Here is a 16,401-nt window from a genome sequence, read left to right as displayed (position 1 = left end):
CTCATATTGCCCCTATGTTTCAATGTTGAGCTAATGAATACCATATTAATTTTAAGCAATTGCCAAATGACAATTATGATTATGACAATTAAATTTTTCCATTTCAAGTTTTAATTTTGAATGTTCTTACAGAATGCCAGTATGTCATCATTTTTCAAAGATATATACATCTGCATGTTTGTATATTTTTCTTGGAACTTCTGATAACAAGGTAAATAAAATTGTCATCCTTCTTCAATCTTCTTCTTATATATTCTTTCTTCTTGTTTCATCTTCCATTTTCTTCCTTTATCTTTATTTTGTCTTGATTTAGAGGTATAATTTTCTCTTTCTTTAGAGGTATAATTTGATATCATGAATTTTAAGTCTTGGGTCACTATATAGTTTCAGATCTATCACCTAGGCTTTTTATCACAAATGATCCCTTAACTTTGACAACAATATTAATTTGGTTCTTAAAGTGCATTTTCACACAATGTGGTCCTCCATATATACTACCGCACATGAATGTTGTATTACTGTTCAATTCCATTTAAATTGTCATAACTAATGATCACGTGTGTTGCACGAAACCTTTTTTCGGGGATAAAAATTGTCTTAACACACTCTCTCTAGATGTCTTAAGACTCGAGTTAGAGACGATTTTTTATTCTTTTGTCTTTTTAAATTATTCTATTTTTAATCTTTTTTAGTATTTTTAAGGGTGAACTTGGAATTAAAGTGTGATAGAAAATTTGTAGGGTCTTTTTGGGTGGTTATGGGACATATGAAGACCAAAAAAGCCCCTAAGAAAAGGGTCACGTGAATTGCACATGAAAATTTTTGACAAAATTTGGGCGGAATACAATGGAAGGACAACATTGATGTGCGTACGTAGTAAACATGAAGGACCATATTGAGTGAAAATGCACTTTAAAAACTAAATTGATATTTGGGTGAAAGTTGATGGACCATTTGCGATAAAAAGCCCTCTACCTATTCTAAGTTGATTTTGGATTGGATGCTCCATTATGGTATCAATGTAGTTAGTCCACGTGCTAGATCCAATACTTTGTCCGTGTATTTGGTTTAAGTCAAGCCACACTAACCTTTACTCATGGTCAATTATTTTCGAGTTAGATTTCCTAATGGTTTTGGATATAAACACTAAGGTTCTGTTTGGTTTACGGAATAAAATTCTTGGAAAATCAATAGTCAATTCATTTTCGAGGGGAAGGGAGTGCATATATGATTCACATTCCTATGTTTATTTTCATTCCCATATTTAGTTTATGTAGAAATAAGAAACAAAATTGTTCTGTTTTTCTACCCTTAATAAAGAACCAAATGCCAACTGTTGTTTTCTAAACAGAATTGGTATTTTCAATTGTTAATAAGTATTGATCTTGAAAATTTGAAAAAATGCTTTTCCAAATGGCAAAAAAAAAAAAAAAAAATCCAAGCTGGTTGGAGGATTTCGATATTTTCCTTTTGGGGCATCATTTTCCTGTGAAGCATGAATTACTTTTTAAAAATTGTACTCGTTAAATTTGGGAATGGAACAATTTTCCCATCCCCGCAAACCAAACAGACCTAGAAATTAACTTCAAGATTGGACTCAATTAATTTTTGACTTGTTCATTAGGTTAGTGTAGGCGACCTTCTCTCCAAATGGTAAGGATAGTTAGTACTTAGTAACTAAGCATGTACTTACGTAAACCTGCAGATAGGAAAGAACCAAGAAAATATATAGAAGGTGATGTGGGATCTTTCATATTATTTACTATTTATTTAATTTGTAGAATAATATATAAAATAATTGAAGTAATTAACCCTCACTCTAAATGAATCTAGCTACCAAAGCAAAACAACTGTCAACTACTTGCGTGCACTCAACCTCATAATTGCTCGATCTCCCAGTATAATATGAAATGAAATACTGGCTTGTACAATTTGTCCCTCACCACTAGCCTCTCAGCAATTGGCTTCAGTAATTCAACACACTCTTCCTTTCTCTCTTATTTTTTCCTTCATCTCCCACCCCCCTCTCTTTCTCTCTATCTCTCTCACATTTTAATCAATCTCCAATGGAGATGGAAAGTATACTCCAGTTCATTGAGAGCAAGAACATTTTAGTCACTGGTGCCACTGGTTTTCTAGCAAAGAGTACTAATACTACTACTACTACTACTACATCTTAATTTCTCTCTTTGTATCTCAATGTGTGTGTGTGTGTGTGTGTTTGAGTTTGAGTTTGTGTTTGTTGTTGTACTAACAGCTATGACTGTATTTGAATGCAGTTTTTGTGGAGAAGATACTGAGGGTCCAACCAAATGTGAAGAAGCTCTATCTTCTTTTAAGAGCTGCAGATACAAAGTCCGCCACACAGCGTTTGCATAATGAAGTATGCAAATACAGAACAATATTCACTTATAAAACAGTAATCTTGTCAGACTGTGAATCAACTTAATCAATTAACGATCACAATGAGAACATATTGGTACAAATATGTATATTTAGCTTTCAGTTTATTGAATGAATTGAAATGCATTTACTTTAATTTGCTTCTATCTTTAATTAGTTACCATACACCAAACAGACAAGAATGGCACAAAATTTAGCCTTTCATGTTCGATCTGTATATTTTGAGAAAGAGTAGGTACACTAAAATAAGTACGAAATTAAGGAATTATTGTTATTAATTTTTGTTGATGGGCTAGGGAGGAGCAAGATTACGAATTTTAAATTGCATGGAATAAATTAATAAAATAAAAAAATATTTGTCATTTATTTCAAGTTTGTGACCACTTTTTGCTATACTTGTATAATTGTAGATAATTGGGAAGGACTTATTTAGAGTGTTGAGGGAAAAATGGGGAGCAGGTATGAATTCCATTATCTCAGAAAAGCTGACTGTGGTGCCTGGAGACATTTCTCGTGAGGATTTGGGCTTGAAAGATTCTAACTTGAGGGAAGAGATGTTGAGTCAGGTAGATGTCATTGTAAACTTGGCTGCAACAACCAATTTCGATGAAAGGTAATTAAAATCTATATTCGTGGATAATTAGCATCAAATTTTAATTAATTAATTGAATTCTAATTAAAATAATATTTTATTGTGTAGATATGATGTGGCACTGAGTCTCAATACTTTGGGAGCTAAGCATGTTTTGAACTTTGCTAAGCTATGTGTTAAATTAAAGGTGCTGGTCCACGTATCCACAGGTCAGTATCTATATAACCCTTTGCATATGTTTTCCTGTCTCTTAATTAATTTTAATTTGATTTCATCATTGATCCACTTCCTCCTTAATTGCTTTGAATATAGCCTTTCTGAAAATGATACATATTTTTTATGTTTTTCTGTCCTTTAATTCAAATATAAGTTTATAAATCCGATATATAATAATAAAAAAAGGGTTTACAATCAAATTTTATTTTGATTCACATAGTTTAAGGAAACTAACTTTTACTAAGAAAATAATTTAGTGTCAATGATAGTGATGGATTGAAGTCGGAATGCCATGCATAAATCTTGGAGAAAAACATATGGTTTATTTTGGGTTTTGTTTCTTACAATTTAATCTTATACGGTTTTACTTGTATATTATACCGATATGTACATATTATACACCTAATCTGTTTGTCTTTTTTAGATACAAAACATATGTATATGGGATATATATGTATATATATTACACACATGCAGTATTTATCCAAATAATTAGTATTAATGGAGGATTTATGTTTAAGCCAAGTTGCTGATCAAATAAGCGATAAATTTTAGTGATTTTACGTATTTGTGGTTTAGAGTGATTTTTGTGGTTTTTCAGCTTATGTTTGTGGTGAGAAAGAAGGACTTTTGCAAGAAAGCCCATACCAGATGGGTGAGACGCTTAATGGGGCCTCAGGGTTAGACATCAACAATGAAATCAGGGTGGTGCAGGAAAAACTCAAAGAACTCAGATCAGAGGAAGCACCAGAACCAGCAATCACTCAAGCCCTCAAAGATTTTGGCCTCAAAAGGTTTGTCAACATAGTCTTTCTCCTTCCTTTCACATGTTTATATATATTAGGCAAAATATTTTCCTTCTTGTCAGACAGTTTGAGACATCATTTTTATACACCGTCAACATGAATTAATGATTAAATGAATTCTTATTTTAATGTATGGTACGTACCAGATTGACAACATAATATAAGTCTTAAAAATAAAGATCAAACTGTAAAGAGTTAATTACAATTTGTCCCCTCAAACTATTGAGGGTTCGCACTTTGCCTCCCAAACTAATATTTTTGACAGTTAAACCCCGAACTATATTTTGTCAAACAGAAGACCTCCAACTCATCAAAAAATAGTATTCTCCGTTAGTTTCGCATATGTGGCGCTCAAATACAACGCCACGAGTGCAAAAATAACAGTCCATTTGAATTTTTTTGACGAAAAGGCCAGGGTTATGTATTTGACGAAATATAATCTATAGAGCAAAGTGTCAAAAAATTTAGTTTGAGTGGATAAATTGTAATTAACCCAACTGTAAGTTTTAATGGTGAGGTTAGACTTGGACTATTATTTACTCAAATCTTGAACTTGAAACCCTATAAAATTCAGTCTTCTAAAGGTCATCTCGGGTCATATGTATTTGTGATTGCTCCAATGTGTGCTAGACTGACCCTTGCCTTACCTTTTAGAACTAGTACTACAATAACAACTTCAAACCGTTGACTGTGCATGCCTTTAATTTTTGGGGCGTTTAGGTAGACCATCGACCGTAGCTTGAATTATAATCTATAGCCCCAGACAAATAGATAGTGTCCTACTGTAAGATGTCCTTAGCTGTCTACTCTTGGAGACCTTCTACCATTCGGACAGTGGATGTCATTCATCCACTTTTTACGGTGGGAAACTACATCCTACTAGAAACATATCTACCTTTTAAAAAATGCCACCTCTAAGCTATTTTTATGTTCAGTAAGATTTATATCCAAGCCAATATCATCTAGTTTCCAAAAGTACCCAAAAACACAAAGAAAGTACCCCCCCCTCCTTTCCCACAAAATTGGATATGGCTTTATTGATGTTTGGGTTTGCTGTTTCCAAGGCCATTGATACTATGGTTTCTTATTTTAATGAAGGAATAGTGAAACAGATATGGGCAACCCAACGCTGCCTCAGAATATTTAAACCCCCCAATTGACTCTCCACCAAACATAGAGATGGCCCCCATCTTCCGATATTGATGAACAGAGCCTGGAGTGCGTACATCTCTCTCTTTTCACACAAACGCTGGCAGATCAGTCCATGTGTTAAGTTGGTTGGGGTTAGGCTTTAATAAGGAAGGGGATGTGGGAAAGTTGATTGAGACATAAAACCTAACACCTCACATGCGCTGTGTAGACGCATTAAAAACCTATACCAATTCCCATTCATTAAAAACTTACACTTTCAAACCTAGTCCAAATGGTGATGGAAGGAGTGAGAGTAATCTCTCTTTCTTGTTAATAAACTAATTAAAAACATTTAAAGCTAGTTACCACAGAAAGATTGGTTGCTTCACTTCCCAACATGTGCCAAATAGATTTATTTCCTTTCTTACTTTTGATAGTACATGTTACAAAGATTAAAACTTCACCATGGATTTTAGTTGTTCCCTTGAATTGTACTTTTCTCAATTTGTCTAAGTAAGGAATTGTATGAACACCCACCCAAAACTTTAATTATGAAAACACATACAGAAAATAATTTTCACAAGTTTCTTTTTAAATGCATAATTTTCACAAGTTTGTCTGTTAGAAAATGAGTAAATGACCACAATTAACTGGTCCATACCTTTTCTTTTATCCTTTTCCTTTGGTCACAACTGGTCCCATAAATGTTAGAACCCATCCCTTTAGCTCAATAGGAGTTGGTTTTTGACAAGAAAAAAATAATGAATTATCTTTAATTTTTGTTTTTGATAGCAGAGTTGTCTTTAATTTGTGCATGGTGGTAGGCTACAGCACATGCATTTAGTGCTTGTCTCAGATGAATAAAGAATACCCATGAGGGCCATGACCAAAACATTTAAGATCCCCATATACATATAAATTTAAGAATAAAATAACTTATATTTGAATTATATATCTCCCTAAAAAATAGGAAATTTTTGTGCATACTTGCATGCAGAGAGTGTATGCGTGTATATACGATTTAAAATTTTTATGTAATTATAAAGTATATGCATGCGTCTACGACTTTTGTATGAGTCAATTACTATTTTATCAATGTATAAAGCAAGTTGAAAACAAAAAAAAAAAGTATTTAAAGATAAAATTATTAATGCATAAAGTTAAACAAGAAACCAAAAATTTTTCTCACCTCCAATAATATTCTTGGTCAAGACCTACCTCTAGTAAATATATTGAAAATTCATGTGATGTATAGATACCCAACTTTGCATAATTGCATATATCCTACACCACTGATTGCATTATCTTTTGTCTGTTAGTGCTTGTGTTCTGCTGGGCCTTGTTTTGGGCTTTGTCCCTTACCCTGTTGGGCTTATGAATCTCTTCTTCTGCATGACCCAAAAAGAAACAAAAAGAAATACTACACCATTTAAAACTGGGTGATTCACAAGACAAAGACAAGACGGTCCAATTTTCTCTATTTTCTTAGACTAATACTTTAATGCTTTTTTATTTTTAACTGAGGTCCAAAAATATTATAAAGATATTTTTAAAATGTCTAATATTATCCTAAAATTAATGATATTTAAATCTTAATTTTATCCTAGTTTTATATTATCTTAATAGTATAATAGTATAATATTATAATATCTTAATTGTATCATATTATCCTAAAATTAATTGTGAGATTTAAATTATATAAATCTAATAAAAATGCATCAACCCACAAAATAGAAATAATCAAACAAGAAAAAAAATTCTTTATGGGAACATTTCAATTGTACCAATTGATCGATGGTTTGTCGGCGTTTATGTTATACCTCCACCAAGCCCATTATATACCTTAGGAGGGGATGAGGTGAAAAAATAGGGATTTACCGTCAAAACTCGAGAAATGAAGCAACATGACCGAGCGATCAGTGGTGGAAACTGAGCGTTCGGATCAGGTGCGCATATGCGTTGGTGTGCACCTAATCGAATATGTATATATATATATATATATATATACCAACCCAGGTATTGGTACAATGTACCTATATATACTTTTTTTCTTGTTTGATTATTTTCGATTTTGTGGGTTAATACATTTTTTTTATATTTGTATAATTTAAACAGATACTATCTTTTATTATTTTAAATTATAAAACATAAAAACTAGATAATCTTGAATGTTTTAATTAAAAAATGTAAAAATTAAAAATGTCTTAACGGATATTATCTTTCATAATTTTTAAAATTAATTCATATTAATTATCTTAATTTTAAGAGATAATATGAGTCAAAATTTTTAAAAAGTTTATTTTTTGGACCTTAGCCTTAAAAATTGAATTTAAGTACAAATCTAAATTCCTATATGGTTTTAGTTTGAATGACCCTCCAAAATTGGACATACTTCTAATTAACTGTTTAAAACTATACCATTACTTAGTATTTACCCATAAAGACTTAGTATTTACCCATAAAGTAATGGTGTAGTAATACTACACCCATTACCATATGTGATTCAACTTAGGTTTTGGATTAAAAACTTTGTTTGTTTTTGCTTGTTTCCAAACTTAAACTGTAAATTCTAAATGGCACTGTTTTGTAAATAATTTGTTAGGGCAACTTTATATGGATGGCCAAACACATACGTGTTCACCAAGGCAATGGGAGAGATGCTGGTAGGAGAACTAAAAGAAAACCTACCTGTGGTCATCGTACGCCCTACCATCATCACCAGCACTTACAAGGAACCTTTTCCTGGTTGGGTTGAAGGCATCAGGTGTGTTGCAAAACCCTTCCCTATTATTAACTAATTAGTTTTCGGTTGTGCTGAATATTTCATGTAGAATACAAGTTCGAATCGTCTGCTGATATGTTTTGTGTTGATATTGTGTTACGTGCAGAACCATTGATAGCCTTGTAGTTGGTTATGGTAAAGGAAAATTAACATGCTTTCTCTGCGATATGAAGGCAACTGTTGATCTGGTGAGTTAATAAAATTGTTCTTTATTTTATCACTATTCATGCCATATAATTAAATAGTATATTTCACACTTTATATGTGAGAAAAATAAAACTATTTGGACCACATTTTTTAAACTACATGTTCAAATGAAGAGGAAAGATTTTAATATAGAGTGGGCTAGCTAAATATCACATTTCCAATAGATTTAAGACTCACAAACAAGCTAGTGTGAAGTTTATTAGAGATGTAATATGAACGTGGTACAAAAAATATGATATATTTAACATTAGTCTAGTCGTCACATTACGCTACTAGATATACAAATTTTTCATAATTGGATGATAGTTTTCATTAGCAAATAAAGGAAAAAAAACTAATTCATGCTATCAATATTATCAAAACCATTGAAATTAACTTCAAGTAATATACAGATACCAGCTGATATGGTGGTGAATGCAATAATTGCGGCGATGGTGGCTCATGCAAATCAACCTGGTGAAGTAATTTATCAAATTGGTTCCTCTATGAGAAACCCAGTAAGATACTGTGATATTCACGAATGGGGCTTCCGTTACTTCACCAATAAACCATGGATTAGTAAAGATGGAAAGCCAGTCAAGGTCGGCAAGGTCACAGTTTTGGGCAGCATGGCTAGCTTTCACAGATACATGACCATCCGTTACATGCTATTCTTAAAGGTTTGCTTTAAATATATTGGTTTGCAAATTAGACTGCAACCATTGTCAATATTGATTATATATATGAGAAAAATATTTCAATTCTAGCACATCTTTTCTAATGTGGTAAAAAAAAACAAAAAATATGTGACTCCAATTGAGGATTCGATTATGAAACAACCCATGGTAAAAGGAAAGTGATAATCCAATCGAAAATTTTCTGTATGAGTCCGTTACTTTAATAAATAAAATCTTTCACAAAAATGTATTTATGACCTATTACATAACTGTGATACCTACATTGCATATTATGATCGATAAGAAAATAATATATAACCGGCACTTATAATAACTTTTTCAATCACAATCAATGCACAATTTTAGCCGAGCACAAAATACCCATTGATTTCTATTACCTTGGTACTTAATTATAATAAAGTTAATCACAAGTTGCACCTTAAGTTCTATGTCTTGTATCTTAATACTATTCGATCTTCTTATTCAACTTTTCTTTTTTCCCACAATAGGGATTGGAATGGGTGAATACAACATTTTGCCAGTACTTCGAGGGCATGTATGTGGATCTCAATAGAAAGATAAAATTTGTGATGAGATTGGTGGAACTCTACAGGCCATACTTGTTCTTCAAAGGAGTGTATGTATATGTTTCTTTTAATTAATTTGGCTTCTCAGTCTGAATATTAACCTTAATTAAATTTATATTTATGAACTTAATGAACCTTAATTACTATAAACTAATTAATTAAATCTTGCATATATACATGCAGTTTCGATGATATGAACACAGAGAAGTTGCGAATGGCAGTGAGAGAAAGCACCACAGAGGCAGACCTGTTTTACTTCGACCCCAAGTGCATAAATTGGGAAGACTACTTCATCAATACCCATGTCGCTGGAGTCGTCAAACACGTTTTTAAATGATCAATTACCCAAAAATGAATTGGGTTATGATCTAATTAGTTCTTCCATTTAGTATTTATACTTTCAAATCCGTTGGTTTGGAGCGTTACATAGTGTATTTTACTCAAAGGCAATATACAATGGCTCTCCCTATATTCGCATTATATGAATTACATTCTTCAAAGTGTACGAATTATTTATGACAGATTGTTATTTTGTTTTACATGAGTATGATGAACAATTGTTGTGACTGATATAGTTTGTTATATGAATTAAAGTGCCAACTGGTTTTGTTGGTAAAAGTACCCTTGTCTTTTTAATTGTTACTCAGTTCAAGTACTCCCCTTACCAGAGTTCATGGGATTTATAAGATGAAAGTGGCCTCTTATTGTTTGGCGTTTATAGGACAATGAGCATCTAATGAGCAAAAGAAAACTATATACTGTATATATAAACTCTAAAAACAATTCTTAAACTTTTTTTTCTCTTTTGGCCACTTCAACAATTCTACACCTTAATTAAGTTAAGCAATTTTGTCAAAATTGGTAGAAAAAAACAGGAAGAAAGCAGCCATTGAAAGCATAGTAGAGCTAGCTTTTGGTAGTTGAGATACATGCATATACACGGATTATACACATAGCATGCACCTTCTCTAGGTTCAACAAACTCAAACTCTTCTCTTATACATGCTATAAGATTACGAGTAATGTATGTAAAGTGTTACCATATTTTTTGTATCACATCTCAATTAAATAGATGTGGAGTCCACCTATACAATATTGGATTCTACCTATATTAAAGAGGTGCATTATACACATATAATAAAAAAAATTATAGTACACTTAACCTTTTTGCACACTTTACAAGTATATTAATTATTCACTCATTTCTGCCATTCACATTCCGTTTTACAATTCCTTATAAAAAATGGCTTCATCCAAAAGCCACCAAACAAATTAAACAAGGACAATTTAGTCATTCACGTACAAAGATTCCATTAAAGGACACCTTGTATAAATATAATTCTTGAAATGGCTCTTCCATGTAATAATGAGAACTCTCCATCTACAGAAAAAAAAAAAAAAAAAAACAAAACATTGAGGTGCCCTATGGTAAGACCCAAAGGAACTATATACACCAACACTTCTGATTAGTGACTGTCCCCTGAAATCAGCTACTAATTAATTTTCTCACAAACAGATCAGCCAATGAGAAAAAAAAAAAAATCAACTTAATAAACAATAAAAATTCAAAAAAAAAACTGTGAAGTGTTCTATATATAGACAAATATTTCGCTTCATATTTGGCCATATATGTAATCAGTTACGTACGTCTTGGTTGAAATTTTCATGTCATTTCCAATTATGGAGATGGAAAGTATACTTGGATTCCTAGAAAATAAGAGCATTTTGGTCACTGGAGCCACTGGTTATCTTGCAAAGAGTATATATATATATATATTAATTAATTTATACCCCTCTCCATCACTTGCTTTACTTTTTAGCCTAAAATGAAAAACTTGGGCTCGAATTAACTTGAATATATGATTATGGGTGCAGTTTTTGTGGAGAAAATATTGAGGGTTCAACCACATGTGAAGAAGCTTTATCTTCTTTTAAGGGCTTCAGATTGTAACTCAGCAATGCAACGCCTGCGTAATGAGGTTTGCAAATATTTACTTTTTAGACCTGGTTTAGTTCGCAAAGTAGATTACTTCTCAACTACCTGTGGTTTCTGTTTGATACATGCTTAAGACAAAAATGACACAAACAATATTATTTCAGGGTCCAAAAATTATCATGTTTGGCAGCCAAAAATGACACAAAAATGATCAAGTTTATAATTATCATGTTTGGCAGTGCATGTTTGGCTGCATCATGCAATGATCAAGTGACCATTTGGGCTAGCAATGGTCCAATTTTTGAACTGGCCAATGAGGCTGCGCTAGGTGGACCGCATTATGAGTAGGATTCACCTTCACATGAGATGGTCTTTTTTCTATTTACATGAGGAGAAATTATTCTATATAACCGATATACTACCACATAATATAATCAGTGTTTGTGTTATAATATGGATGAATATTATTAATATTATACCCTACTAATATAAATATATGAGTTTTTTTTTCATATTTAGTACCTAAATTTTGACCCTTGTCTTAATGTGGTACCTAAATTTTTATTTATCCCAATTGAGTACTTAAACTTTTATTTTGTGTCTAATTGGTACCAAAATAAATTTCTGTTAAAATTGTCAACAAAAGTTAGGGGTAATATAGTCACTAAAAAAATTATATTTTAATTATTTTCTTTATATGTTTAAAATTATAAAAAAAAAAACACAACAAACAAAAAAAACAAAAAATTATAATTAAAATATAATTTTTTTGAAGTGACCATATTGTCCCTAACTTATGTTAACAATTTTAATAGAAATTCATATGAGTATCTATTAGACACAAAATAAAAGTTTAGGTACTTAATTAGACAAATAAAAGTTTAGGTACTACATTAAGATAAAGGTCAAAATTTAGGTACTAAATATGAAAAAAAATCCTAAATATATTGTCCAATAATACCCTTACACGTTGGATTGATTATACCATATAATAGTATATCGATTATACCCTATAATTTTTCCTACATAAAACCCACTATACAACAACCACCTATCACCTCCTTCCACCTGACACACATTTATCTTCCATGCCTAGCTTTTTTTGATTGTGGGGCTCACATTTTCTTGGCATTCATGATTGCTAAAGTTAAATTTAGTCCTCTCATTGTAGACGTGCTTTTTTCCCTATTTCTCTAAATATAAACTAAATATAGCATTTATCCCTCCTATTGTACATCAAGAAAAAGTTGTTTCACATATATATCCTTCTCTTAGGTGGATGCTTGCATAATACTTTTTCATGGATTTTGAGTGTTGAGTGCTGGACAGTTATTTTTCTTCTTCTTCAAGCACTTGTCATTTGGTTTATTAGCTTATGTCATGTTTTAACATTGAAATATTGACCTCAAAATTCCAGAGTTAAAACCTACCATGCAGTTTTCACAATCTTCATACTACATCCTAGGAGGGTATGAGATTAACCCGTCAGGGAATGAGGTCAAAAAATGGCATTGAGCGCCTCTTGCAGCGCTCGGCTGTTATAAACAAACCAGTACCAAGCGCTAGACATCAAATATCCACAAACAAAAATGCGGATATATCTATCTTAGAGAAAATCTGCACACATATATATATATTATTGTTGTGGAATGCAAATTATAAAATTTCCCTTTTTTTTAACAACCAATTGCTATTTATAGGGCAAATTTGTATGGATGGCCCAACACGTACGTATTCACGAAGGCTATAGGGGAAATGATTCTAGGAAGCTCAAAGGATAGCATGCCTCTAGTCATCATACGACCGACTATGGTGACCAGCACTTACAAAGAACCGTTTCCAGGTTGGATAGAAGGCTTAAGGTAATCAAATTAAGCGTGATAAAATGGATGCATATGCCTTTTAATTTTTTTGGCTGGATAAGAATGCATGTGCCTTAGAATTGAAATTGGAAGCAATAACTTAATTTTCCTTTTCTATTGAATGGATATCGATATAGAGGGGAAAATTTATTTTCATAGACCAAACACTTGTGGTCCACATGGGTTTTCCAATTGTCTTGCAAATGGGCACAACTGTAAGATACAGTCTACAATTCCAGAAGTTGAAAATAAAAAGTTTAAGAAAAATAATTGAGTTAAATACGTCATATCAATAGGTATGCCCAACAAACCACTTGGCATTTCAACTTAATTAATTACAGCTCTCACCTTGTCACCTGCAGCTTGCAATTAAGCCTAGCATTATAAAATATTATTGGAGTAAACTTTTCCTCTGATTCCACCCTTTGTATCCATTTTCAATCAAGAAGATTACAGTTCTCTACTTCAAAGTTCAAACTTTATTCAAATAAACTCATTCTCTCATCACTCAAATTAGAGGATATATAACATATATGAGTAATTTTCTCTTTATTTTGAGGAAATAAAGAGAAAATTACTCATAAATATATGTGGTTATAAGTTATAACCAAATAAATATGTTTAATTTGTGGTTACGTACAGAACCATTGACAGTGTAGTGGCTGCTATTGGTAAAGGGAAGGTAACATGCTTCCTCGGTAATCCTACGACCATAGTGGATGTGGTGAGTCAACTACATGAACACGTTTATATATGGACATGTTTGTTTTTTCATGTAGTATTCAAAATACATGCTAAAGAGATCAAATAGATCAGCTGACATGAATGTATTTATTACACATCTACACCAATCCATGGTAAATTGTTAATCGATATATCAACTACATGCATGTGTCATTATGCCATGATATTACATGGTGATGTACAATAACCTTTTTATCACAAATAATTCCTCAATTTTTACCAAAACATCAATTTGGTCCCTAAAGTGCATTTTCACTCAATGTCATATTCTATCTTTGCCATTGAATATCAATTTGGTCCCTCCGTCCACTTATGTTTAATTTTCCGTTTATAATTCCATTTTTTCAAGGGCAAATATGTCTTAACACCCCTAAAAACGTACATTTTGAAAATTCTCCAAAAATAGCTCTGGGCACGAAAAAATTCCTACGCACTCGTCTTAGCTACCACTATTTTTATATAGGGTCAAATTATCAAATTAACGTTTAGTATTTTCTAAAAAATTTGAAATTCCCAAACTATTTCTAGAAAATTAAAATAATCTTTTGTTTTAATTTGACCCCATATAAAAATAGTACTAGTCCAGATAAGTCTGTAGGATATTTCGAAAAATTTTTCCGAGTTCCAAACTATTTTTGACGAATTTTCAAAGTGTGTCTAGGAATATAAAGACGTATTTACCCTTGAAAAATGATATTTTAAACGGAAAATTAAACAGAAGTAGACGAAGGGACCAAATTGATGTTTGGTGGTAAAGATGAGAGATTACATTAAGTGAAAATGTACTTTAGGAACCAAATTGATGTTTGAGTGAAAGTTGGGAGACTATTTGTAATAAAAAGCCTGTACAATATTACATTTATTCAAATTTGGGTTCACACCCAACCTCTCATTATTTTCAACAAAATACTAACATATTTATTTCTGAAAAAATATATCCAAATGGGAAAGATATATATATATATATATATAATCTTACTTAATTAGTAGTTTATTAAGAGTTGAGTCTCTATGTTCATTGTTAATTAATTTTGAATGGATACTCTGATTTCGTTTACGGTATCAGATGCACGTACAAATAATTAACAATTATTGTTCATGAGATTTGAATTTAAAATCTTCTTTCTTTCGTAAAGAGAAAACTGAATGTCACTAAATCCAATCATCATATATTGACATTCACACTCTAAATAATGAACAAATTTAAGGAGCATATTCAACAAGTCTAGTATTAGTATTGCATATATATATATCACAAAGACAAGACAAATTCTGAACTTAATTAATATGCATGTAGATACCAGCTGACATGGTGGTAAATTCAATGATAGCGGCCACGGTGGCTCATGCCAATCAACGTTCTGGGTTAATCATTTACCATGTTGGATCGTCATTGAGAAATCCAGTTGATCTCTGTGTGTTAACAATTTTATATCCCATTACTTTATTAAGAATCCATTGATTGCCATGAATGGCAAGCCAGTCAAAGTAAAGGAGGTCACCCTACTCTTGAGCAGTATGGCTATTTTCCGGCTTTACATGGTGATGCGTTTCATGATTCCTTTGAAAGTTTGTTCTTGCCTTAATTAAGGCATTGTTTGATGCATAAGATTGAATTGGATAGAGTAGATGAGTAGATTATTATATATTTAAGGAAGAATATGAAGAATATCTCCTAACTTGAAAAAAAAAAAAAATGAGAAAAAAATAGATTAGAAGCTATAAGAGAAAATATATCCCCACTAATCCCACCATTTTTATGAGGATTGAAAGGAATAAGTGTTCACTTATGATTAATCAATCTTTTTCCTATCTTCTCCTTCAAGTTATAAGTTTTTTCATTGAATACATATATAAATCTAGCCATTTGTTTTATTCAATTAAATCTTATGCATTAAATGAGGTCAAACTGTATTGCTTTTTAATTTTCTAGGACTATTGGCATTACTTGGTTTTTATTTTGTTCCAAAGATCAATATATATTGATATGATTTTAAGGGTCTAATAGTAAAAGTTTTACTTTCACATTCACTTAATTTCTACTATTGAAGTACTATAATCCATATTCTATGCTAATCACTTTCATCCGATTTGCTTTTAAGGGATTACAATTGGTGAATAAAGCATTTGGTCATTATTATGAAGACTCCTATACTAACAATTTTCGGAAATTCAAATTGGTGATGCGATTAGTAGAACTTTACAAACCTTATGCACTATTCAAGGGGATGTACGTACGTATGCATGTTTTCGTTTCGTGACTAATTAGCCATTCATTTCTTATCGTCATAATCGTTAACACTTGCATATTTTTCAATGTAGTTTTGATGACACCAACACAGAGAAGCTACGGATTGCAACGAGGGAGAGATTTGTTGATGCAGGTTTATTCAATTTTGATCCACGGTTCATTGATTGGGAAGACTACATTATGAATACTCACATTCCTGGCTTGAAGAAATATGTTATCAAATCATAA

The 16,401-nt window shown here is 31.7% G+C and overlaps 1 protein-coding gene and 1 pseudogene across 1 annotated transcript; both read left to right on the top strand.

Moving 5' to 3' along the window:
- The first annotated feature begins 1,939 nt into the window (after positions 1 to 1,939).
- On the top strand, positions 1,940 to 10,001 carry LOC147299018 (fatty acyl-CoA reductase 3-like). Its single transcript, XM_086234010.1, has 10 exons — positions 1,940 to 2,145; positions 2,280 to 2,383; positions 2,814 to 3,016; positions 3,104 to 3,204; positions 3,813 to 4,005; positions 7,751 to 7,912; positions 8,037 to 8,118; positions 8,530 to 8,796; positions 9,303 to 9,430; positions 9,564 to 10,001. The coding sequence occupies exons 1-10, from the start codon at positions 2,067 to 2,069 to the stop codon at positions 9,715 to 9,717; spliced, it is 1,473 nt and encodes a 490-aa protein (XP_086090136.1). The 5' UTR covers positions 1,940 to 2,066; the 3' UTR covers positions 9,718 to 10,001.
- A 1,059-nt stretch (positions 10,002 to 11,060) lies between these two features.
- LOC147299017 (fatty acyl-CoA reductase 1-like) lies at positions 11,061 to 16,401 on the top strand (annotated as a pseudogene).

This window comes from Dryas octopetala, chromosome 1 (genome assembly GCF_963921425.1).
Source record: "Dryas octopetala chromosome 1, drDryOcto1.1, whole genome shotgun sequence".
NCBI classification, from domain to species: Eukaryota; Viridiplantae; Streptophyta; class Magnoliopsida; order Rosales; family Rosaceae; genus Dryas; species Dryas octopetala.
Note: the sequence above shows the minus strand (reverse complement) of the source record. Positions and strands in the feature narration are given on the sequence as shown.

Coding starts and splice junctions, on each gene's coding strand:
- LOC147299018 (XM_086234010.1), top strand. CDS start 2,067: ATGGAGATGGAAAGTATACTCCAGTTCATTGAGAGCAAGAACATTTTA. Junction 3,205..3,812: donor GCTGGTCCACGTATCCACAG/GTCAGTATCTAT, acceptor GTGGTTTTTCAG/CTTATGTTTGTGGTGAGAAA. Junction 4,006..7,750: donor AAAGATTTTGGCCTCAAAAG/GTTTGTCAACAT, acceptor ATAATTTGTTAG/GGCAACTTTATATGGATGGC.